This window comes from Centruroides sculpturatus, unplaced genomic scaffold, assembly GCF_000671375.1.
Source record: "Centruroides sculpturatus isolate CEXI.00-Female unplaced genomic scaffold, Cexi_2.0 scaffold1094, whole genome shotgun sequence".
Taxonomy (NCBI): Eukaryota; Metazoa; Arthropoda; class Arachnida; order Scorpiones; family Buthidae; genus Centruroides; species Centruroides sculpturatus.
This window is the reverse complement of record NW_019385596.1, coordinates 247,164-272,647: the sequence shown is the minus strand read 5'-3', so window position 1 is coordinate 272,647 and position 25,484 is coordinate 247,164. Positions and strand designations below refer to the sequence as shown.

At 29.8% G+C, this 25,484-nt stretch overlaps 2 protein-coding genes across 2 annotated transcripts in view; one reads left to right on the top strand and one right to left on the bottom strand.

Annotated features, from left to right (window-relative positions):
- The first annotated feature begins 2,302 nt into the window (after positions 1 to 2,302).
- On the top strand, positions 2,303 to 19,962 carry LOC111640425. Its single transcript, XM_023386438.1, has 4 exons — positions 2,303 to 2,432; positions 18,328 to 18,415; positions 18,530 to 18,605; positions 18,682 to 19,962. Exons 1-4 carry the CDS (start codon positions 2,303 to 2,305, stop codon positions 19,780 to 19,782), a joined length of 1,395 nt encoding a protein of 464 aa, XP_023242206.1. The 3' UTR covers positions 19,783 to 19,962.
- A 634-nt stretch (positions 19,963 to 20,596) lies between these two features.
- The window catches only part of LOC111640420, a 24,043-nt gene continuing 19,155 nt past the window's right edge, over positions 20,597 to 25,484 (bottom strand). The window contains exons 10-16 of the mRNA XM_023386431.1: positions 22,403 to 22,518; positions 22,011 to 22,182; positions 21,790 to 21,939; positions 21,445 to 21,683; positions 21,175 to 21,370; positions 20,922 to 21,111; positions 20,597 to 20,857 (exon numbers count right to left, since the gene is read on the bottom strand). Of these exons, the coding sequence (XP_023242199.1) occupies positions 20,656 to 20,857; positions 20,922 to 21,111; positions 21,175 to 21,370; positions 21,445 to 21,683; positions 21,790 to 21,939; positions 22,011 to 22,182; positions 22,403 to 22,518 (1,265 nt within the window). The 3' untranslated portion in view covers positions 20,597 to 20,655. The remainder of the gene's footprint in view (positions 20,858 to 20,921; positions 21,112 to 21,174; positions 21,371 to 21,444; positions 21,684 to 21,789; positions 21,940 to 22,010; positions 22,183 to 22,402; positions 22,519 to 25,484) is intronic.

The following is a 25,484-nucleotide window of genomic DNA, read 5'->3' as shown; positions in this document are numbered from 1 at the left end:
ATCGATCTCCGAAACTCCGACATAAAGAAGTATGACGAATCTGAAGCATAATAGAGCTCGGTTTAGAAGTTTTTTAACGGGCCAATTTTAAAGAAATTCTTAAACAGAAATGAAAATTATATAACTTTTCTTTCAATAATCAATATTTATACAGGGTGTATCAGAATGACGTTTTAAAACTTTGGGGGATTGTAGAGGATGCAATTTTGAACGTTTTGATATAAGGAACCTATAGCCGGAAATTTGAACTAAAGTGTCTACAGCGGTAGGAAGTGCTTGACCGCCCTTCACTTTGGTAGTTACCAGTGCCGGCCCGAGGCAAGTTTTAGGATGGAGCGAGATCCTATTATGGCGCCCCTCTTGGTTGCCCCTAATTTATACCCTTTAATTTTCTTTACCACTGAGGCGACCCCTAGGACTTAGTGCCTGGAGCGGCTGCTCCGTTCGCCCTATGGTAGGGCCGGCTCTGGTAGTTACCCTTCTGTCCATTGACGTCATATTATTGCTGCGGATGAAAGACTGTAAACACACAACTACAGTGGTCTAACTGAGTCTGTGTACAGGACGTTGTGTACTTAGTGCTTGTCATCCTTCAGGTCACCCCTTGCATTCACTGGCGCTGTGCTGTAAACACATAACTAGTCAACGTGAGTCCCTTGTGTACGCAACACCTGTAGGAATAGTTCATGAGCTTACGGAGCGCATCTTTACAACATTTAATACCATCAGAGGAGAGCGTGGCATTTTACAGAGGGTCGGACAAAACATGGTTCGTCGTTGCACGTTATGTAACAAAGTTGGTGGTCGTCACATTGAAAATTTACTCTAAAGTAGTGCAGCCACTGATTCGATGTATAGTTTGATTGTACTCTACTGTTTTGTCAATAAAACTTGTCATAAATACTGCATTCTGCTGTTTCATTCAGCATACCGACCGCATAGAACGTGCAAAGTGCTGTAGAAACTTTATATCACATTTCTGGCTATAAGTTCCTTATATCAAAACGTTCAAAATTTCATCCTCTACAATCCTCCAAATTTTTAAAACGTCATTCTGATACACCCTGTTTAACGATGTTCCGCTACATTAGAATGAATTTGGTTTTTTTATAACTCGTTCCGCCTTGTGAGCACTAAGAGGGCTTTTTTTAGCAAGCCCAAGGGTTCGGCCAGGCCCACCGTGTGGTGGTGGACGGGGCCCGACATATCCGGACGGAGCATCCAACCGAAAAATTCCTGGGAGTTTTCGAACCCCTGGCCAAATGCATCATTGTGACTGTCGAAAATGGATTCTAACATTTAGAAAAAGCTTGCTGTTTATCAGATTAACGGCTGGATTAATATAAAAGTTTCGACCCAAAGCGATTTGATTGATTAAATATTCACTCGAGGATTTTTACTGGAATGGAAACGGATTCGAATCGAGCAGCAGCGTTCTTTCTGTTGCTGAATAACGTCATTGATTATTGATTATAAACATTGGATCATATCCTAGTTTGTCTTGTCTTTGTCATTCGGAAGAAGTGTTGACTGTTTATATAAGGAATTCGCTTGTGCCAACGATAGATCTGAGCGGTATTAGCGCGTGATGGCGACTGCTATGGGTATAAGGTTACTGATCTGTTAGAATTAGAAAATGTCAAACTTACAATGGTAAATAATAAGTATTGCTATGTATTCCAATGTAAGTCTAAAGGTTCATCAAACTCAGTACATATGCACACATTCCCAAAAGATAAATTACACTCACATAATTTTTCGATTCCTAACTTTTGATCAGGGCCGCGCGGTAGGTTTTCTCAGTATGATGCAAGTCTTCGAAATGCCGCTTATGCCACCCCTTAAATGCCGCTTATGCCACCCCTTAAATGCTGCTTATGTCGCCCCTTAAGGCCCTTTACAGTGCCGCCTGATGCGGCCGCCTCTCTGCATCATTACACGGCACAGCTCTGCTTTCGATTTTCAAATGGTATTTTATATACCCCAGCTTTCTCTTCCCTTTTTGCGCTGTATTTATCGTTTCGTAGCAAGCTATAGATATTGAGTGCTCTTTTATAGACTATTCTCGAGTTTTTATAAGAAAAAGATCACCCAATATCTATAGCTTGCTACGGAGCGATGAAGACAGCGTAAAAAAGGAAGAGAAAGCTGGGGTATATAAAATATCATTTTAAAATCAAAAGTTAGGAATCGAAAAAGATTATTTGGGTCTGACTAGAAGAAACCCGGCAGTACATCTGCGAGAACATAGATACAACGTTGACAAAGAGCACAACAACACAATATTGTTATTAACAAAATTATGGCGCAGACTAAAGGAGCGGTTGTAAAATGGAAAGAGGCTAAAGTCATTAAAACGGTGGATGGAGAGTGCTCCATCCATCCATCAATCCATCCATCCAAGGAGATGGAAAGGATGGAAATTTATAAAAGTAAAATGAAAAATCGTTGCCAAAATTCTAAAGATGCTAATGAGCTTTCAACAGCATGGAAATGTATAATAGAAAAGAGAATGAGAGCTTAAAAACTCTTAAACCACGTTCCTTTCTAGTTAGCTTTGTTTTCTATGTTTTATTTGTTTATTATTTATTTATCTATTTATTTTATTTCTTTAATATACACACTTCTTTGAATTTAATTTAAATTATTTTTTTAATTTTAAATATGTAAAATATTCGAAAACGGTTCGTTCCATTTATAATATTAAACCTAACGATGGCCTATATTAGATAGGGTGAAAACGTTCGTAAAAATAAAAGAATTTTAAGGTCAGCAAAATTAGGTGTTGTGAAAGTGAAGTGAATTATTTGCTGAGAAAGAGTGGATGGACATGAAGTTATCAGTTTCAACGTTTCCTCTCCTTCTGTAAGACATCTTTTTTGATCACCCACATATTCTAAAATGTCACAAAGTATAATCATCATGATTTAAACAACTACGAAATCAACTAGGATTAATGTCGGACACACATTCGGATAAAACGTTTTGACTACAGAGAGAAAAATTATTACAAAGACAACACACAACTAACTCTCGTATGTTGTTAGGCACGCTATACCCTTTGTGGCAGCCATTTTGGTGGACTCATATCTCACTTATATTTATTGGAACAAGCGAATAGACAGATACAATGTTTAGGTTTACTAACTTTATAAAATATTGGTAGATTAATTAGTAAATATTACATAAGGACGGCACTCTACGTTATACCGTCATGGATTGTCCAAGAATCCAATATGTCCGTATAATGAGGATGTTTCGAATGCACACGATCGAATGAAATGTGTGTTATCTGAATTAATTTTGATGGAACTTACTTCAGTTGATGAAATCGTTCAGGTAATTTTACACGTACTGTAAGAGGTTACAACTAATTAGTAAAATTGAATTACTTACCTCTAATTAATAAACTCTTATTAAATACCCTTATTGGGTAACTGGTAACTAAAAACAAATTAAAATTAAAAATTTGGCTGACGTATTTACATTAAAAATATAAAATACATAAATATATTGAAGCTACAAAAGTCATCATTAGTCATCATTCACAACATCAGCGACAAACCAAAATAATTTTCACTTCTCCTCAAATGAAAGGTAGTCTTTGTAAGTGAAAATTGTTTTGGACTGTCGCTGTGTTATGAATGACGGAAAATGATATTTCTGAACATTTTGTAGCTTCAATATATTTATATATTTTATATTTTGATAAAAACAAGTTATTTTCCGAAAATTACCAATTTTTACTTTCATGTTTTATGATTGCTACACAGAATAAATTGCATTTGCATTCACCCTGCCTCACAGACTATTCAAAACCGTTGAAATTGCTTTTTAAAGACCGAGTGGACCTTGAGAAGAGTTGTTTAATATTGGAGAAAATTGCGATTTTATATCAGATTTTGTTCAAAAATATTAATTCAATATTGAAAGTAATGGACTAATTAAAAAATAGAAAATATAATAGACAAGAAACATTCAAACAATAGCGAAAATTGCCAACAGCGATAGGGTGCAATACCTTCCAAGCATATTATTGGCCTACTAGCTACAGGGCAAGAAAAACTTTGGGTTCGGTGAGGCTTAATCAATAGAGCGCTTGGCAGTGTTACTGGTATTATTAATGACAAATAAAAGACAACCATCGTTGCCACTCAATTTTAGTGCAGTTTAATCGCTTCGATAGCCATACATATACGGGAAATTCAATGCTTCCGATATAAACTTACCCGCGAGTGGTTAAAACCACTAAACACTGGTAGTTACTCATGGATTTGCGCATTGCCAACGGTCTGGCCACGTGAAGTTGTCCAGGTTTTCATTACGTTTGTAATACCTAAATAGAACCAGATTCCATTAGAAAGTTCTTTCTAGAAGTATCCTTCCTCGGCAGATTGCCCAAGTGTTGAGTTGTTGTAACTTAACTAAACAAACAACTACACATAAAACGCAATAAATAAAGTTGCGATAAATACAGATACAAAACAATTAACTCTTGGAGTTTTATTTAGCAGAGTTAAAATATTTGATGTCCTACTAATAGTTCCACTTTTTTATCAACAAATAATTAATGATATTCAAGACCTTAACCCGTAAAATAAGCGAAATTATAAATTATAAAGTAATAAAATACAACGTACAGCACGGCCATCGTCAAGCAAAGAAGTTCTCGTGTAGATAAACAAATTTTTTTAAAGCAAAATAATATTGTTTTGACTACAGAGAGAAAAATTATTACAAAGACAACACACAAGTAACTCTCGTATGTTGTTAGGTACACTATACCCTTTGTAGCAGCCATTTTGGTCGACTCATATCTCACTAATATTTACTGGAACAAGCGAATAGAAAAAGAAGTTCTCGTGTAGATAAACAAATTTTTTTTTAAAAGCAAAATAATATAGAGTAATATTGAATGTACGAAATACTGTACATCTGTACTCACTATGCCAGCAGGCCTCATAATGATGACGTACAATAAAACTGCAAGAATAAATAAATTATTCAATAAATTGCTTATATTTGCAATGCAGTGTACGAATGACGACCTCGACTAACGTCCATCTTGGAATTTGACCTCGATCCATGTGGACACCTATTGTGCTGTCTCTGTGTAATACTGGTTTGGTTCAGCAGCCAATATTACATAGAACATTCACACGCAATGTTTTCTTAGATTGCCCGAATCAATTAAAGCATTTTAAAAAATAAATAATTGTTTATTTTGGAACGTACAAATGTTTTTTACTACACTGTTTGTCAAGTTATACAGTAGCCTATATTCAAACAAAATGTTTATTACAGTATTGTAATAACCAAATTAATCTATTTATAAGAAATTGTTAAGTTTTCGGGCTAATAATCAAAAAACAGTGATAAAAAATTAAGCTTAAGTAGTAATAACTATCATATTTTTTCTTTAAATTGTAAACAAACAAATATTACACAAATATACGTTATACAGTTTTATATAAATCTCAACGTGTGCAAAAACATATTCATATAAGCAGGATAAGGAACAAAGATTCATAATAAAAAGTATATATTACGAACCACAGATTAAGAATCCGACCGTCACGAAATTCGAATGCAAAAAAGTAAACCTCATAGCTGTATTATGTGTCACAGCGTTGCCACAATTAAATTTCAAAACGTACTGAAGCTTCTTCAAAAAATGTACTATTTTCCTTCAAAATGTACTTATTTCTATGGTTGGTTACTTTTGATATTAATATACCATCATACTCAAATTTGTGCCTATTTCAAATTCATATTCATGAATACTTTGTTAAATATGAATACTNGATATTCCCACGAAGACCTTGACAAAATTTTTCACGCCACGTGGTCCAAACAATTCAACTCTGTCAAACAAAAATAATGGGCAGGTAAGGAAATCAATGAATTTAAACTTTTGTCATCAATAATATCAAAATATCTATTAAGTCAGAGTCGAATTATAACACAAAATAACTTTGAAATTGTACAAGTATAAATACAGTAATATAAATACGTGGTTAAAGTCCAGATACGTATACCGTCATGGCGGCTCATCTCTAATTCCAGCAAACAAAAGAAAGGAAAAAGTGGGGACGCACGTTCTAACCTAACCTAAACCTAACCTAATAATTTGGTTGGTAATAATTATGGTAATTTATTAGAATAGGTTAGGTTAGAACGTGCGTCCCCACTTTTTCCTTTCTTTTGTTTGCTGGAATTAGAGATGAGCCGCCATGACGGTATACGTATCTGGACTTTAACCACGTATTTATATTACTGTATTTATACTTGTACAATTTCAAAGTTATTTTGTGTTATAATTCGACTCTGACTTAATAGATATTTTGATATTATTGATGACAAAAGTTTAAATTCATTGATTTCCTTACCTGCCCATTATTTTTGTTTGACAGAGTTGAATTGTTTGGACCACGTGGCGTGAAAAATTTTGTCAAGGTCTTCGTGGGAATATCGACCAACATACACATGGTGTATGTCGGTCGATATTAACAACATACGGATAATTATAATTTTATAATTATTTTAGAACATACGGATAGTTGCATGTACAAATGTTATGACTCAGTGGTCCTCTTTCACACATGTCACACGACATACACCATGTGTATGTTGTGATTGGGTAAATCAAATTAGCAAGCAGTGACACTAGTGAGACTTCATTAAACTAATTGTTTCACATTTTTTCGTTAAGGTGTGAAATATTATTTTGTACCATAAATGGTACTGAAATATTATAATGTACTCAAAATGTACTAAAAATCTAAGTGTACTTTTAATGTACTGGAAAAGGCAAAATGTACCCGAAAAATACAAATGTACTAGGAATGGCAACGCTGATGTGTCATCTTAGTCACGTGACAAGGTTTAATACAGTATATGACGTTGGGAGTGCTGTATATTTCTATGAGTTCAAGTGACTTCCGCGGAGTTGACCATCTAGATATATTTAATATGTGGTAAATGAATTCCGGTACTAACCATGACGTCAAAACACTCAATATGTTCGAAAATATCGCTACTGAAAAGTTCATTCAGAAGAAAAATATTTCCCAACGTATAAAGAATTATTTTTATTTAAAGGTGGATAGATAGAAAAAAAAATCACGGTTAATTAATCCTCAAAGGATTTCCGTAACGTGTATAACAGCCTTTAGTAAATTGCCAATTCTTAACAGTGGATTTAGGGTAGGGACACTGGGATTTAGCATACAAACCCCCGTTATAGCACTTAAATTTATACATTTTTTTTTTAATTATTAAGTAATTATATTTCATTTAGAAGTAAGGAAAAATTTTAGAAGATTATAAGCTAATAAAATTATATGGTGTCCTTCCTGTTATTTTTCCGCATTTATTACTGCTTAAACCTATTTACTGAATAAAGATGAACCTCTTAAATATAAATATTTGTAATTTTATACGATTTATTTAAATAACATTTTATTAAAAATTACGAAATAATTTACAGAAAAATATATTTGAAAACATGAAAGCAATATCATGGCTTATAGAATTATTTTCAAATAAACTATAACATTTTATAAAAACAGCAATGTATTGATAAAAGAAATAGCAATTCAAATAGATGATTAACATTACTTACCTTAATATTATCGAATAATATGCTATTATTATTTCAACTTTCATGAACTATTAGCTAAATTTACAGAATAATTAAAATATTCTTTTAAATTTAATTCCTATTCAGAAATATACGCTTTTTAAAATTTATTGTAATAAAATCATGAATAATTAAAAATATTTCTACTTAGATTGCCTGACGTGCAACTATATTTATATCTATTTTTTTTTTTTTTTAAACTGTAAGTCTACGTCACGCTACATTAATTCGTATCGTGCATTTGACCCTACAAAACTACGCTCTCATGCACGACTTATTTATCTAATAATTCAAACTTTTAAGCAGGAACCATTTGTATAAACAAATAACTTGAATCATATGAAGTACTGTACCATGATAACACAATAATTCTATAATTATCTCTATCGATACTTCGGCATTAATTCGTTGACCTGCACTAAATTTTAAAATGGATAAAATTCTATAAATTCGTAGTTCTAAGCTGAGGACTTCTATTTAAGAAACATTAAACTTTTTTATTAATAAATCCTTTATTTTTTCATTTAAAATAGAAGTTTTTTTTCACTTTATATATAAAAATTGCACGAGTATCAGGTAAATTATAAAATGCTTTTATTATTTTAATATTTTTACTATCCTGGCTGTTGTATATGTAGAACAGTAGAGATACGCTGACACCTGTTTTACCCCGGGCCAAAAGACGTTAGAGAACAAAAGGGTCGTCCTCATGGCTACATGATTCATGAAGAATGAGGGCTCCCACGATTTTACAGAAGACAAAAAGGAAAAGTCTTGGTGTAGGAACGGAATTCTACAGCAGAAGTCAAAAGGATGGAAGAATTTACAAATACAATACAGAATATACAAAACATAAAATAGTTGGGAAATTTACTCGCAACATTCTCTTCACTTTTGTTTAAAAAACAAAAGCTTAACTAACATTAAAATAATAAAAATTAATATTGTATGTTTAATGCAATAACATTTCCTAGTACATAATTTTTCATAATTCATAAGTCGTCTACTTCGATCTTCATCCATAATGGCCAACTTATACGAGCTATACTATATTTAGAATATTAAATGAATGAGAATTAAATATTTATTAAATATTATATTAACCTTTAATATTAAGTATATTTAAATATTTATTATATTAGGTTTAATTTGATTCATTATAAATGATTTATTTAAGAAGATTTTGTTGCGTTTTACAAGTTTTTAAACATGTGATATATTGTTTTAAATTAACACAATTAATTACTTAATAATCTAATTTTAGAGACGTTTGATATTTAATAAAAATAAAAATGTAAACAATTATCAAGATATTATATGGAAAATTTAATGATGATTTGCATAGACTTTTATAAAGAATCTCCCTTTTGACATTAAGAAANTATTTTTTTTTTTTATATTAAAAAAATGCTGAATAAACGTTTATAATTGCATCATTAACACAGAGAACAGTTGCAGTTCTACACAAAAATATTCTAATGGTTATAATTGAGGTTGACTGTTTTCACGTAGTGTATTAGTTTTATCTTAATGATGATATTTACTTGATTTTATATTTGATAATTACAGAGACAGACGAAGAGTCTTTATTAGGATTATTCAAGCACCCAACAATTACTAACCAAATAGGTGCAGTAGATACTTTTATTATCAAAAATAAAATTATGTTTGAACCTAATAATTTCCTAAGATATGTTATTTTATATGGTCATATTTCATAAAATTATTTATAAAACTGAAAAAAAATATTTGTTTTCTTGTATTATAAAATATACACTGGTATTTCATTGTATACAATGTAATATAAACTGTATATTTATTTTATTTGAATTTTTGGAGAGTTCGTCTCTCTCTCTCTCTCTCTCTCTCTCTCTCTCTCTAGTTAATTCTCTCATGCTTTGTTTCTATCCACTAGCAAATAATTAGGATTCCATTGTAGTAATTTGGGCCATTCACGTATTACAACAGTAAAAATTTGCCTTTTTTTGATCCCCTCCCTCTATCATCATCAGTTATTAGAAAACAAGATACCACTTCCTCCCGATTATATCATCAGTCAGAAGTTTAAGCCATTCGAAAATACACAAAAATTATTTCCAGACAATTTTGAGATGACTGGGGATAAAAATAAACGACGGATACAATGTTACATCATAAAAGACTCGTCATCCCTCCATCATCATCGGCAGCGGTTAGATATAAAGGAATTTCTCTCCCCCATAAATTGCTGACGTAATACTTGAATTGTCCTTTTTAACAAATCTGCAGACATAAAGTTAATTTTTTATAGATTAATCTGTTTTAAATTCGTTCAATGTAGTAAATAATTGCATTTGAAAAAGGATATAAACACAACAAGATCGTTAAGAATGCAAAATTATTTTGNGAGATTGAAGAAAAATAAATATTTGAACGGTAACATTTGAACAGTTAACGATGAACGATAATGTCACGAGTTTCTATCACAAGAATATAAATTTTTGTTTCTTGACTCAAGCTCTAAACGTAATATGTAATAGTAAATGTGTAATAGTTGTTACACATTTATGTGTTAACAATAATGATAAAATATAAACTAGAAGACATAATTTTCTTTAGATTTTATCATTAAAGTTTTACAAATTAAATTGTAAAATGCTTAAAAAATTAATATCGTTTTAAATATTTTAAACAAAGAATAGAATAAGCCTATATAAACAAATATTAGAATACAATATACTGTATATGTATATATCTAATTAAATATTTATTTACAGTAATACCGTTTTAATATTTTAAATAGATAATAATAATAATAGTTTTATGAGAAACGTAAAATATTTAATTTATATGTAAATCGTACGAGTTGTTTATATTTTGTCTCTACTTTCGCACCTGTTTCCGAAAAGAACATACCGTATACGCGATACTGACGTCAAAACTTATGCATTACGTCATTTTAATGTTATAGATTATAGAAAAGGAGAGAATTGATCTCATATTATATGTTTATTTATCTATTATAACGTCAATAATAATAATAATTTATACATAACTTTAACTTCTACATTATTTTCTGTCTGTGTGTATGTGTGTTTGTTTCATCTTACAGGATTCATAAATCTTTAATTTTGATTCCAAAGAAAAGGTTTAAAAATCCATTTTTATATTAAACGTTGTCTATGCAAGACATATAAAAAGTATGGTGAATTATGATGCTATAAATATGCAAAATAATTTATGAATTTATTATTCATTATCATAGGTAAAAAGTTTAGATACAGTCTCCTAAAGTTTGATAATTTCCTTTGTGTAAGAAAGATATTAATTATTACAGTTACTGTATCTTTATATATATCACGTTACAAGTACGAAGATAACTTTAATCAAAACCGTAATAAGTAGTATACGTAACTATACTTAATTATGATTTACGCACATCCTTTACAGAAAAATATATGTAGAAAATGTTTTTAATTATACGCATGTATATATATATATAATTAATTATAAAAAACTGATTACAATCTCCATAAAATATTCTCTGTAGTAAATTCGATAACAAGACATGGAGTAAATAGGAAACATCGATTTAAAGTTCCGCCATCGATTTTCTATAATACAGTATATAAAATATTATCTCATTGTTCTTAATACAATGTTTTAATATATCACCCAGAAAATTGTTTTTCGCCCCCTAAATATAAATTGTTACTAATCGTCCCCTCAACATGGAAAAACGCCCACATGGGGGCGATATCGCCCCCGTTGAGAAACACTGCATTACGTGATTAAAAAATAATAATTTATTTTGAAAAAATTCGAAAATTTCAATCGAAATAAAAGTAACAAAATTAATTTCTTTTAATTTTATTATTGAAAAATTTTCTGTCATATTCAAATTAATAAATATTAGAAATTGTCTTATTGAACTCGAAAGTACTTTTGAAAAATGTTTAACACGTAATTTTCATAGACAAATTTAATCAAATGAAGTAAACGTAGCATGCTCATGCTTAATATTCATAGCCTTAAACCAAAGTAATTATCACGAATGTCATCATAAATAAATTTACTCGGTAATCTCACGCGTCATCATACTTAAGATATAATTTCATCTTGTTCTTCCACCTTTGATCGTTGATCTGTATATTGATAATTACCGATGGAAATATGACCAAACAAATTTGCACGATTTCTATCAAAATTTATTAAGAAAATCAAACTAGTAACTAAAATCTTTTATCTTCCTTCCAAATATTTTCTCTAATTTATTTATTCATTAAGTTAAATTAATATCGACTGAATAAAATATACTCTGTCAATGTAACACGACAGAAAATTCGCACAAAGTCGAGAAAAAAAGAAAATCATTAAAAATTAACTAAATTATAAATTGAAATTTAATTTCAAGAATGTAACTTGAAGCAAAGCTGTGTAAAATTATTTAATTATCGAAGAATTTTTAAATTTTATTCAATGAATTTATAATAATAACAAATAAAATTATATCCAAATAACTTAAGACGTTAAATGTGAATTAATTCAATTTAAATTCTGTAAATTATTTATTTTTTTTTAACACTAAAGTTTATTTATTTTTTGTTAAAAAAAAAACTATTACTTTTTATATAAGTTACACATAAATAATTATTCCTGTATCTAGCTTATTAACTGTGTTCTTTAGCTTGGAAACAGAACATTCTTGGAAATTATCGAATAAATAATAAAGAGAGATTGAAGAAAAATAAATATTTGAACGGTAACATTTGAACAGTTAACGATGAACGATAATGTCACGAGTTTCTATCACAAGAATATAAATTTTTGTTTCTTGACTCAAGCTCTAAACGTAATATGTAATAGTAAATGTGTAATAGTTGTTACACATTTATGTGTTAACAATAATGATAAAATATAAACTAGAAGACATAATTTTCTTTAGATTTTATCATTAAAGTTTTACAAATTAAATTGTAAAATGCTTAAAAAATTAATATCGTTTTAAATATTTTAAACAAAGAATAGAATAAGCCTATATAAACAAATATTAGAATACAATATACTGTATATGTATATATCTAATTAAATATTTATTTACAGTAATACCGTTTTAATATTTTAAATAGATAATAATAATAATAGTTTTATGAGAAACGTAAAATATTTAATTTATATGTAAATCGTACGAGTTGTTTATATTTTGTCTCTACTTTCGCACCTGTTTCCGAAAAGAACATACCGTATACGCGATACTGACGTCAAAACTTATGCATTACGTCATTTTAATGTTATAGATTATAGAAAAGGAGAGAATTGATCTCATATTATATGTTTATTTATCTATTATAACGTCAATAATAATAATAATTTATACATAACTTTAACTTCTACATTATTTTCTGTCTGTGTGTATGTGTGTTTGTTTCATCTTACAGGATTCATAAATCTTTAATTTTGATTCCAAAGAAAAGGTTTAAAAATCCATTTTTATATTAAACGTTGTCTATGCAAGACATATAAAAAGTATGGTGAATTATGATGCTATAAATATGCAAAATAATTTATGAATTTATTATTCATTATCATAGGTAAAAAGTTTAGATACAGTCTCCTAAAGTTTGATAATTTCCTTTGTGTAAGAAAGATATTAATTATTACAGTTACTGTATCTTTATATATATCACGTTACAAGTACGAAGATAACTTTAATCAAAACCGTAATAAGTAGTATACGTAACTATACTTAATTATGATTTACGCACATCCTTTACAGAAAAATATATGTAGAAAATGTTTTTAATTATACGCATGTATATATATATATAATTAATTATAAAAAACTGATTACAATCTCCATAAAATATTCTCTGTAGTAAATTCGATAACAAGACATGGAGTAAATAGGAAACATCGATTTAAAGTTCCGCCATCGATTTTCTATAATACAGTATATAAAATATAATATCGTAAATAAGAACTAAATACAACAGAAACAATTTCAATTGTCAAAAATATTTTAAAATATTAAAAAGAGGAGAATTATGTTTAAAAAAATATATATATAGAAAAATAGTAGTCCCTTGATTTAACGAATTAGGTGAAGGGGATGTGCGCTATTATCGAAAATCCGTTATATCAAATGCTTTTTAAAAACAATAATAACATGCAGGATGTATTAAAATGTTATTATAATGTATAAGTATAAAGAAAATATTGAGTAATTTATACTCAATGACTCATTTTTTTTTTTGTGTGTGTTCAATCGGCGAATAAAATAAAGTTATAAATCTTTCCTTTAGGACAGAAATTATTTTGTTCGTTAAATCGAGGTCTATTATACAATTTAACAAACCTCAATTTAACGGACGTATTTTAAATTTACGTTTTATATATTGGATCATTCATTGTATCTAATCAGATGACGATGACGAATGTTTGACACGAAAATTTTCCATTTACTAATGTATTTTTTCGTCATAGCGACGAATATTTGGACATAGATATAAAACATTATCGTAAAACTAGACAAGTCATGTTCGAGAAACCTTAAAAGTGTACATCACTCAGAATTGCTTACATCGATTTTTCTCTTATAAACAATATAAAAGTCATAAATATTGCATATTATTAAAAAAATAATAATAAATTATGAAACGTTANAAAATGTTTAAATAGTCAATTAAAATTAAAAAAAAAATTGTAAATAAGTTTTTAAAATGTACGAAAATTACCAAGCTTAAATTTAAATGATTTTTAAATGGAAAAAACACGATGAACAAATAAGAAAAATGATCAAAAATAATGAATCACGCATTAACAGTTTAATGACGTCGAATTATGAAAATTCGCAGAAGGCGAGATTAAAAATCCGCCAGGGAACTTTACTCTTAATGATGCAATGCGGCTCCAACTGGTTCTGTCTGGCAGACGTTGGTTGGTCGATTCCATTTGAAGTCACGCTCCTTCATTGGAAGCGTAGAGGTGACATCACTCCTCACGTGAATGTGATGTTATAAAAGCAGCCGGAGTGACGTCGTCTCCGTTGTGTTAGCCCCATTTTTTTAACGAGGCGCCATCTGTTGAAAACTTTATCGATTATTTTTGAAATAAATTTTTCTTAACTAGTTTCTTCACTCATTTAAGCAAAATTTAATTTTCTTTAATTAATGTTTCGGTAATTCATCTGTAAATGGAAAAAAATAACCAAAACACATTTAAACTCGATAGTATTTTTCTACATTAAATAATACGAATTACTCATAAGAAAGAAAGGGGGGGGAAATGCAGCTCGAGAAATTAGAAGGAAAAAATAAATAAATAAAAACTTTTAATGGCCAATTCTAGATGTGCTAAATTAAGAAAACTTTTTTAAATGTTACTTAATTATTTAAATACATTACGAAATATTAAAGATTGCAAAATTCAGTAAAGTCTTATGACGTTATATTTATTATTTTATATTTTAAAATAGGAAATAATTCATATAAATTCTTTATTAAAAAGTTTTCATTGGCCACTTCTTTTATCATAAATATTACGAAACGTATAAAATATTTTATATTTTGATATTTTTTTTTCTTACATTTTATCGATTACTTAATCAATCAATCAAGCTATAATGACGTATAAAAGACGTAAAATATACTTAACACTATACGTATTTTATTAAATTAATTAATCGATTAAAATTATTAAACCATTACTATTAAAAATATATATATATATAACTGAGAGCATTTAATAATACATTTCTTATAAATAATAATAGACTTTAATACAATAATAAAATATTGCTAAATCTTACTTATATTACACCATTTTTTTTCATATTATCAATGATTATTAATCAATAAGTTTATTAAGAAATACGGAAATTTAATTATATAAAATGAATTAAGACCTTTAGACATCAATTAAGTTCGATTTTATAGATATTTTTTTCTTTTTTAATGGCATTTTTGGCTTCAATTTTGCTTGTAATTGCGTGTATATGACCTGATTTTATTTCTAGTGTGATTGTATTAAAAATATGTCTCATCTGTCACGTGAATTATAAAGGTTTAAATAGTTTTATTTTACATTAAAAATAATAAAATGCAAAGTATATTTTATCTCAAATGCTAAAATATATATATGGATCTTTATTGATTTTAACGAGATTAACATTAATTGGATTATTATTAAGATAAAAATATAACTAATCGAAGGGGTTATTAAGTCGATTATAATTTTAAATAAGTAAAAAAACTTTTTGGAAAAATTAAATTTATTTAATACAACCGGCTTAAAGTAGGTCAATGTCATATTTATTTACTTTTATCATCAATACCTAATGCAATTCGACTGAATTTATGGCTAGAAACTTATATAATTTCTATGTGTTGCTAAGCTAAAGAGAAAAGAGCAAATGCATTAATAATATTATTACTAATCTAATTAAGATTTTAAAAGCAATTAAATATTTTTCTAAAAAATTAAAATTTAATTGGTAATTATCCAATAAATGTTTAGATTAATATTTACTATAAAACCAATTTTACAGATAATTGCATTTGTAATTGCATTTATAGTCTAAATGTTTTAAAGTTAGGAATGAAATTAAATGCTTTCCTCTTTTAAATATATTTACAGACGGATGAATATATTAAGTAACCTATTTTATTATATAAATAATTCACTTTTTTGAAGAGAGAGAGATCGTTATCGAATTCAAATTTGGAATAAAAAAGTATGATATACCTTTTTTTTTATTTAAGTAAAAGGTTTATTATATTCTAAAATGAAAACGAAAGCACTAACTTGACCCCTTTAAGAATAAATGATAAAAGGAAATATATGTATATATGAATTATGGGCGTTTCTTGATATATATGGGTTATGAATTCCAACCTGAAATAGGATGAAAAAAATTGAGGAAAATTATGGACGATATTTTTATATTCTCGATATTATATAATGGAGCGATAAATATAAGGTAAGACGGAAGTATATGTACAGTATATACAGTATATATTGCAAGGGCGACTATGAAATTATCAAGCAAGTAGTTTGCATATTTATTAATATCTTTGTTGATTTAAACTGATAAAAGAGGTACACTTGTATTGTTTTTTCGCACGTTTTAATCCTGGGCGGGCACAATGCCAAAATTTACAGTTAGGACCCGCTTTCTTACGCGTAAGTAAGGACTTACTCACGCGTGCCAAGAATTCTAAACAATTGGTTCTAATTGTAACGAACATAAAAATTGATTATCACGTGTTATTATATTCTGGAAAGCTAAAAAAAATTTAAAGAATTAAAGCCGAATTAAATTATAAAATATCGCTGAGAAGATTACTAATTTAATAAAATATAAAAAAAAAATTATTAAGATTATGAAAAACACTTTTAAAAGTGTTAATTTAATACGGAATGTTTAAGTGTTACAGTTTTTAAATACATAAAAATGTTTAAATAGTCAATTAAAATTAAAAAAAAAATTGTAAATAAGTTTTTAAAATGTACGAAAATTACCAAGCTTAAATTTAAATGATTTTTAAATGGAAAAAACACGATGAACAAATAAGAAAAATGATCAAAAATAATGAATCACGCATTAACAGTTTAATGACGTCGAATTATGAAAATTCGCAGAAGGCGAGATTAAAAATCCGCCAGGGAACTTTACTCTTAATGATGCAATGCGGCTCCAACTGGTTCTGTCTGGCAGACGTTGGTTGGTCGATTCCATTTGAAGTCACGCTCCTTCATTGGAAGCGTAGAGGTGACATCACTCCTCACGTGAATGTGATGTTATAAAAGCAGCCGGAGTGACGTCGTCTCCGTTGTGTTAGGGGAAGAGATATTAAAATATATTGTTTTAATCGAAGTAACTGTTGTATGGGTGAGTTTGTATCTTTTTTTTTAAATTTTTTTTTTTTGTTTGACCGTTTAATATTGGATACTTCTATTTTCGTAGTTTTAGTATTATTCTGTTTAGTTATCTGAACTGTAATCATGGCTTCCATCGTCGCAAATCTATCAGACAACATGGATGTAGATACATTTAATATTGACTGTTGGGTCTATAAAATGCTTGCAGAATAACACACCCCGGCGCAATTCTATACATTTTTTCGACGTAATAAAATGTTAATTCTATAAATGTAGACGTTGCAAATGACTTCATTCTTTTAAAATAAAGTGAAATTTATAATATCTTTTTTTTTAAAAAAATTTATTTTAAAAATAATCCCTTAACTTCTCTAGTGTTTATTTTAAACTGTTGCTTTGATGTTAAATTAGTTGCAAAAATCTAAATAAACCTTGCTTATAATTTTCATTCTATATTTGGTATCTAACTAGAAGATTGGTTTACAATAGTTTAGCTCACATAGAAAGAATATAGTTTCAGGTACAGGTAGTAAGTCACATGATTTGCTGAGTCACAGACCGTTAAGGTCATTTATCTTTTTTTTTTTGTCATTCTTGCCATCTAAATTAACTTTATAAAAGCATCATCATTAGTTTTATTATTTTTTTTTTTTTATATTAAAAAAATGCTGAATAAACGTTTATAATTGCATCATTAACACAGAGAACAGTTGCAGTTCTACACAAAAATATTCTAATGGTTATAATTGAGGTTGACTGTTTTCACGTAGTGTATTAGTTTTATCTTAATGATGATATTTACTTGATTTTATATTTGATAATTACAGAGACAGACGAAGAGTCTTTATTAGGATTATTCAAGCACCCAACAATTACTAACCAAATAGGTGCAGTAGAACGATTTTCTTCAGAATGGCCATCTTGACTCGAGGAAGTGCCTCAATATGTGCCACTTTACAAGTATGTTTTAAATCATTCATTCTTTATTTAATAATTTCTTGTAATTAATAATGTTCCCCTTTTTTGAAGGCTACACAAATTCACTTCCGGACATGGAGTGAGCCTCCTTGACACAACATGGAACCTGAAAAAGGAATTCAGCAAGGTAAGAAGCTTGTTAGTTCTACCGATATTGTTAAAAGATAAGCGTTGTATTAAATTATATAAATGCCATTTTTTAGATAAATCTGTCATGGGTACCTGACCCTAAGGAAGATTATAAAGACTGTGACAAGTCTAATGATCTACTTCCGGAGCCAAGATGGAGCGAAACTCTTCGATGCATAAAGTTTCCAAGCCTGGAAGAGCTGGAGATTTTTCTGCAAGTGATTGAGATAATTTTGGGCGAGAATCTACAAAATCATTATTATAACACCGTAGGAAGCTTTTTAAAGTTTTATGAAGATTATAAGAAACAAGGTCGACCACCATTGAAGGAATTTTTCTTAAACTACCAGGCACGAATATTGTCGGAATCATTATCTTGTGTTGGGTTGAGTTACGCTTTGATCGAGTATATTGTTAATTCCGATTTAAGTCTGTTATATCCCCAGTTAAAAAGCTGCCTGTTTCTAGCTTCCTGTGAGGAGTGCATAACGGAAGTAGACAATTACTGTAGTTTCTCTCCTCCCAATAAGTCTGTAGCAGTGAAAGAGCACGTTCTCGCAGTCTGTAAGATCTATGTGGAGGGACGTGAGGGGGTTATAATCTTGGATCCGGGCTACCACGTCGGAATACCTATTGTGGTCATGGAAGATGGCCTTTATCCGCACAAGGGTTGGTTTGTCCAGAGCGAAACTCCGAAATCGAAGAAAGAATACTGCTATCAGTTAAAGGGAGATTATGTCCACTGGACAGTAAGAGAAACTAGAAACGGTAAAGAGAAAACTTGGTGTAATTTGATATACATCAAGAAGAAATTTCTTAGCTACGTATCCGTTTCTGAGAAAAGAAATCTGGTTTTTAATTTTCGCACACTTGTCGCCAGAGACGAAAAGCAGCCCATTGGGGGATTTTATTGTAATATGGAAGGTGATGAGAAGTTTACTTTGTTTTTTAAAGATTATCTGGGGAAGAGAGTCGAGATAAAAATTCCGTTTGGTTACTTTAAAGGTTCTAGAAATAATAACGAGTACGAATCTGCCATACGCAAATGTGCAATTCAAATAAAAAGTAATACAGCACTCCTCGTAGGAATGATGACACAATTAGTCGAAGCATATTACGACAAAGAATTCATGATCCCTGTTAATGAGATAAATAGAGAAATAGACGAAGATTAGAAATTTTTTTTTCTGGTTGGAATTTTTAAATTTTTGCACCAAATTTTTGGCTAAATGGTCGTTTTTTAAACTGATTTATATATGGATCTTATATGATATAGTTGCTGCTTTGTGATAAATTACTACTTTATTTGCCACATTCAAAATTTTTAAAATAAAAATACTTTGATACTGACTGAATCTTACATTTTTACATTTTGTTTTTACTTCTAAATGCTCGAGTAACCGCTTTGTTTTATTGTCTCGGTTCATCATATAATTTTTTTAAAATCTAACTTTTACGTGTAACGGGAGACTTTCATTGATTAAATTTTAATTATAAATGATCTAACGTTCTGTAGATATTTGACCATATATATAATTTAATAGCGCCAAAAATAGAACAATAAATTGATTTACATAGTTTCTTTAACACTTGTTCTTTATCGAATAGACTATTGATTGAAAGAAAACATCAATTTTCTACTTAATCTGCTTTGAAGGTGCCCTTTTTGAATTTTTTTTTGTTTGACTTTAATACAAGCGATCGTCCCTTTATAAACTGAGTGTCAAAATAACCTTTATCGTGAAGTAAATAGACAACGAAGGAGAAACGAGAAAGGAAACACTTTTTTACATGTTGATAGTATAACATTAAACTGCGTAGTAACGTGTAACATGCCAACAATTTTTAAAATTAGCATTCTACCTGAGCCAAATTTGAGGTCCTCACCCTCGTTCATAAACACCTATTGTCTTTATGGCACTTTAAAAACAAAACAGATGTCACTTCTTAAAAACTTTCTTACGTAATACATAATTCACAAAACATTTTTATTACAAAGTTTTATGTATTTCTACATAAATGATGTAATTCCGTAGTAAATAAAACTATTAAGACTCATCATTCTGACAAGAATTTGTAACTTTTTCAATCCAAGTCATGTGTTTTCGCACATGAATGAAAACATTGAACTGAGTATTACACCACTCCCTCTCCACCAACATTCCTATTAAGTAATGCAGATTGGTATTTTTATCTTCCATGACTAGAGGGCTTCCTAAATTACCAGCACAGGTTCGATTGGTTACAGACCTATAAATACATTATATTTTAATTAGAAAATGTGACATCGAAGGTCAGTTTCCATTATACATACCCTGCACAGAATAGATCATCTGTAATGTTGACTTTTACTCTGTTACATTCAAAATCTCTAGCTATCGGCAGATTTACTTCAACAGGTAACATTTGAAAAGACGAAGCAAAATGTTTTTCGTAGAAAGTTTTAGAAGGTACGTTACCCCAACCAATCGTAACTGCTCTTCGATTTTCGTAAAACAGAAAATCTGTAATATGAAAAACATTTAATTAAGCTTCAATAATTTAAATAACAACAGATTGAGACTTACTATATTTAGGTAAGCATATTGTCCTGTAACTGTCATTCATGGGAACATCCTCGTTTAGTTTTAACAAGGCTAAATCATGCGATCCTCCTGTAGCTCTATCAAATTTAGGATGGATTCTAACTTTAACAGCATAATAATTTCTTTCGGATTTTTCAAGGAGGGCTAGATGCTTCTCTCCCATAGTAACAAACACATTCTGGTAAAAATTTATTATTAATATAATTTTCACATCATTAAACACCAGTATAAAAAAAAAAAAATAGAACTCACTGATTTAGAATGATTTAAATTTGTTTTATCTTCTCCGTAGAAGCAACTAGCCGAAGTTAATACCCATCGAGAACATATTAGACTACCAGAACATATACCTAACTTTGGTTGATTGTCTTCCGATGGAAACAATACATAAACAACGGCTAACCATGGCCATTTGGCCACTACATCCGATGAGCTCTTACTCTTTGATTCTGGTAAAAGTCCACAACTAGCTTCTTTCTTTTCTGGAAGAGCTAAGAAAATATAATATTAAAAAAATTTTACTAATTATTAGCTATTTTATGAAATTGACATTTTAGAACTGTAATGTATTTTAATTAAAAAAAAAACTCTACTCACCGTCATTATTTCTTATTAGCCACAATATATCGTTTAAATCGGAATATTTTTTCAGTAAAAACACATGATTTTTCTGAGGAGTTGATGCAATTTTTACTAGTTGGTTTACATTTATATCCTGACCAATTCCAACAGTAAATATCTCAAACTCTATTCGAATAAAAATTATTCATGATTCATTCTTTAAAATATAATTAAGAGTGAATTAAAGTAGTAATTACCAAAGTCCGTCTTAAGATCATTTGCCGTTACTTCTGGAGGAACTTGTCCAACGTTATTTTCACCATCAGTGAGAAGAAAAATCGCTCGTTTAGCTTTCTGTCGTAGCAAAGTCACGCAGTTTCCTATAACCTTATCCAGAGCAAATGTCATAGCGGTTCCTCCACCTTCGGGCTGAAAAAAAAATTAATATATAGAATTTTAATTGTAAATATATAAAGTTATCCAATTAAAACAAAATATATCAAAATGGAACAATAAAAAGTATAATATAATGTAAGTGCCGCCATCTGTTGATATTTATTATTATTATTACTATTATTATTAGAGATTCATTTTATTGATAGCGGCTTTTATATAGCTGATTAATTAATAGGAATGAAACAATATTCACCATGAGACCATCCAAAATATTTTTAGCATCTTCTTTGTTTTTTATTTTTTCGTCATTGACATTAACTACAATATCCGCTGTATCACCAAATGTTATAAAGGCGACTCTGGTACCCACTAAATAAAAACGTGACATTTGTAATTTAAATATAAATTATACATAAATTTATTTTAAAACAAGTCCATCGTAATATTGTACTAACTTTAAATAATAAAAAATAATAATTCAAACTTTTATTAATTCTTTTAATTCTCTTTGCGAAGTGACAAAAAATAATCATTTATTTACTATAAAAAATACTAAACTAATTTTTAAATTTAATAATACAGTTAAAGATCTTAATTATAATTAATATAATTTTTAGAAAACGTATGTATTTTTCCAATAATTTATTTGAAAAACAGTAGAAATTTAATACAGTAATGAGTTTATAAAAGATTGGTTTGCCTGGGACCAACAACAGGCTCCAGGCAATTGCCCTTTTAGCCCATAGGATAACGTCCCACTGATTTTGACTATTGTTATCATAGACTTAAGTTCTTCTTCAGGAAACAGGCTATTAGAATGCTACTATCGCTAATGGCTAATGGCATATTAGAATCCCAACCAATCTTGCTGTATTCAGAGTAGGCCTAATTACCCTAATGTAGGTACCATTTTGATTGTTTACGAGTATCGTAATTAGCTCGTTATCTTCAAATCTATATCTCAGTGGTTCTCAATCTTTTTTGTCTCGTGGTCCTCCTTTGTACAGCTTTGTCGGTAAGTTATATTTTTACTGAACACAAGAAAGAATTTAACTATGAACTCGGAAATAATAAGAACTAAAAGATAACGGAACTGAAAACATTTATTTTCAAGTCAATAAATATTGTTTTTTTCATGAGAAAACAATATTCTCTCTTATTCATTTAATCATACAGTAAATTAGAGAAGATGCTGGCGGACACTTCCGGTAGGCCTTCAAAAATGATGGTTGACTGGGACATATCAGCAAGTTCCCAGTCAGTCACGATTGCTTCTACATCTTAATACAGCAAAACTGAAAAGAATGAGATGAGCGCGGTGCATACATTTTCAAAATGGCGGACTGTTCCTGACAGCTTTTTCGGTAGACATGCGACTCACGACTGATTAATTATAAACTAGGAAAAAATTGCATATATTGCGCGAGTTTGTAAAAATGTATTGAATGTCATAAAATAAATATAATTTTAAGATAGATACTCGTAAATGTTTAAAAATATATTAGATTTGAATGAAAACTTCTAGTGTGAGTTATGTAAGTCTTCTGTTCTAGAAGCAAGTTGGCTTGTAATCAGCCTCAAGGCTCATGAGAGTGAGATGGGTGTAGCCTACTCATGGAGCAAAAATGGATGGTTTTCCAATATTTATATTCAATGTTGCACCAAAATGTCGCTTCGAGCATCATGTAGAAATGTCTTAGTTCAGATTAATGATCAATTAATCATCAATGAAATGTAGTTCGGTAGATTGATAGATTGTACAAAATCGGTAGATCTATCGAAATTTCGATGGAATTAAAACGTGCATTTGTATTGTTTTGAAACGAACATTTGTATTCTTTTCTAATAAACTGCTTGAACCAATCACAGCACGGCAGTAATATTCAGGGTAATAAATTGCCATTTTTGAGTAATATAGGGTGAAACAAACGTTTTCTGTGCTGATGTGAAAGTAATTGGTGTCTCCGACACCACCTGCTTTGTTTACAGTGGTATCGTGACAAAGAAAGCATAGTCTGTTACGGATTGGTAGCGTATCGTTTTTAGTAACAAATCCCAATTCCGTTTAGAAGCTAATACCCATCCTATTAGAATGTAGTGAATCACGCTTCTATCCTGCCTTTACTTTAGAGCGGTATAGTGATATCACTGCTAATATACTGATTTGGCGAGTCATCTCGTATGACAGATACCGATAGTCATCTCTATCAGTTGTATGAGAGCAATTGACATCATAATGTTCAGAAAATTCTGCGCTTTCGTATGTTGCCTTTTATGGGAGAACTGTAAACAATTCTATCTAGAAAGCTAACGAACACACAGCTAAGATTTCCCAGGAATGTCTTTGTCACGTTGTCATAGTTGCTTGCCTTCTCGGTATCCAGATTTGTCGCCATCGAGCATTTTTGAGATCCGATGGGACACCAGATCTTTAAACCAGAGTTTGAAGATCTGGAACGATAGTTGCAACATCTAAGGGCAAATTTATTGAAGGATAGCGTAAGATGTCCAACTGTATCGTTGCATGTAACCAGATAGGAGGAGGTCCTACACATACTGATGGTTCCTTTAAATTTTATCGTTGTTCTGCAGGAAATTATCTCTATTAGCTACAATATTGTAATAAGCTATCACCATTATCATTACGTTAACACTAATAAAGTTTCATTCGATTCCATGCCTTTTTCTTGATGGGTAACGTTTTTTGTGAATTAAATCTGTGTCGGTAGTTAATAATATTATCAATAAAAACAATTGATAACTATTGAAAAATTACTTAACTGTATATTACTAAACTTCCTTATGTCAGATAATTAAATAATTTGTCAAAATAGAAATATAGACACTTGATAATATATTTATACATTAAAAATTACAGTATCATTGACTAATTTTTCAGTAAAATTTTAGCTCAAATATGTTATTTGAAGCCATAATCTACATATATAAAATTGCTTGTCCTGACTGACTAACTCACTCACTGATTCATCATCGCCCAGAGCAAACCGCTGAATCTAAAGAGGTGAAATTCGGTACACAGTTAGGGTACGTCATGAAAACGCTCACTAAGAAGGGACTTTTCGAAATTCCCCCGCGGGGGGAGAGGGAGAGGATTAAGGCTTAACCAGAAGAACGGCTTCTACTGTACTATTTTAGATGCGATTTTTTGTTTTTATCTGCGTTTTAGTAGGGTATGCCAAGGAAACATACACTAAGAAGGGATTTTTCGAAATACCCCCTCAGGGGGAGAGAGAAAGGATTAAGAATTAACGGGAAGAACGGCTTCTACTGTACTATTTTAGATGCGATTTTTTGTTTTTATCTGCGTTTTAGTA

What these genes read in the sequence shown, in the direction of transcription:
- LOC111640425 (XM_023386438.1), top strand. Translation starts at nt 2,303, where the DNA reads ATGGCGCAGACTAAAGGAGCGGTTGTAAAATGGAAAGAGGCTAAAGTC. An exon ending in GAACGATTTTCTTCAGAATG is followed by an intron (nt 18,416 to 18,529) that starts GCCATCTTGACT and finishes CCTTTTTTGAAG; the next exon opens with GCTACACAAATTCACTTCCG. An exon ending in TGAAAAAGGAATTCAGCAAG is followed by an intron (nt 18,606 to 18,681) that starts GTAAGAAGCTTG and finishes GCCATTTTTTAG; the next exon opens with ATAAATCTGTCATGGGTACC.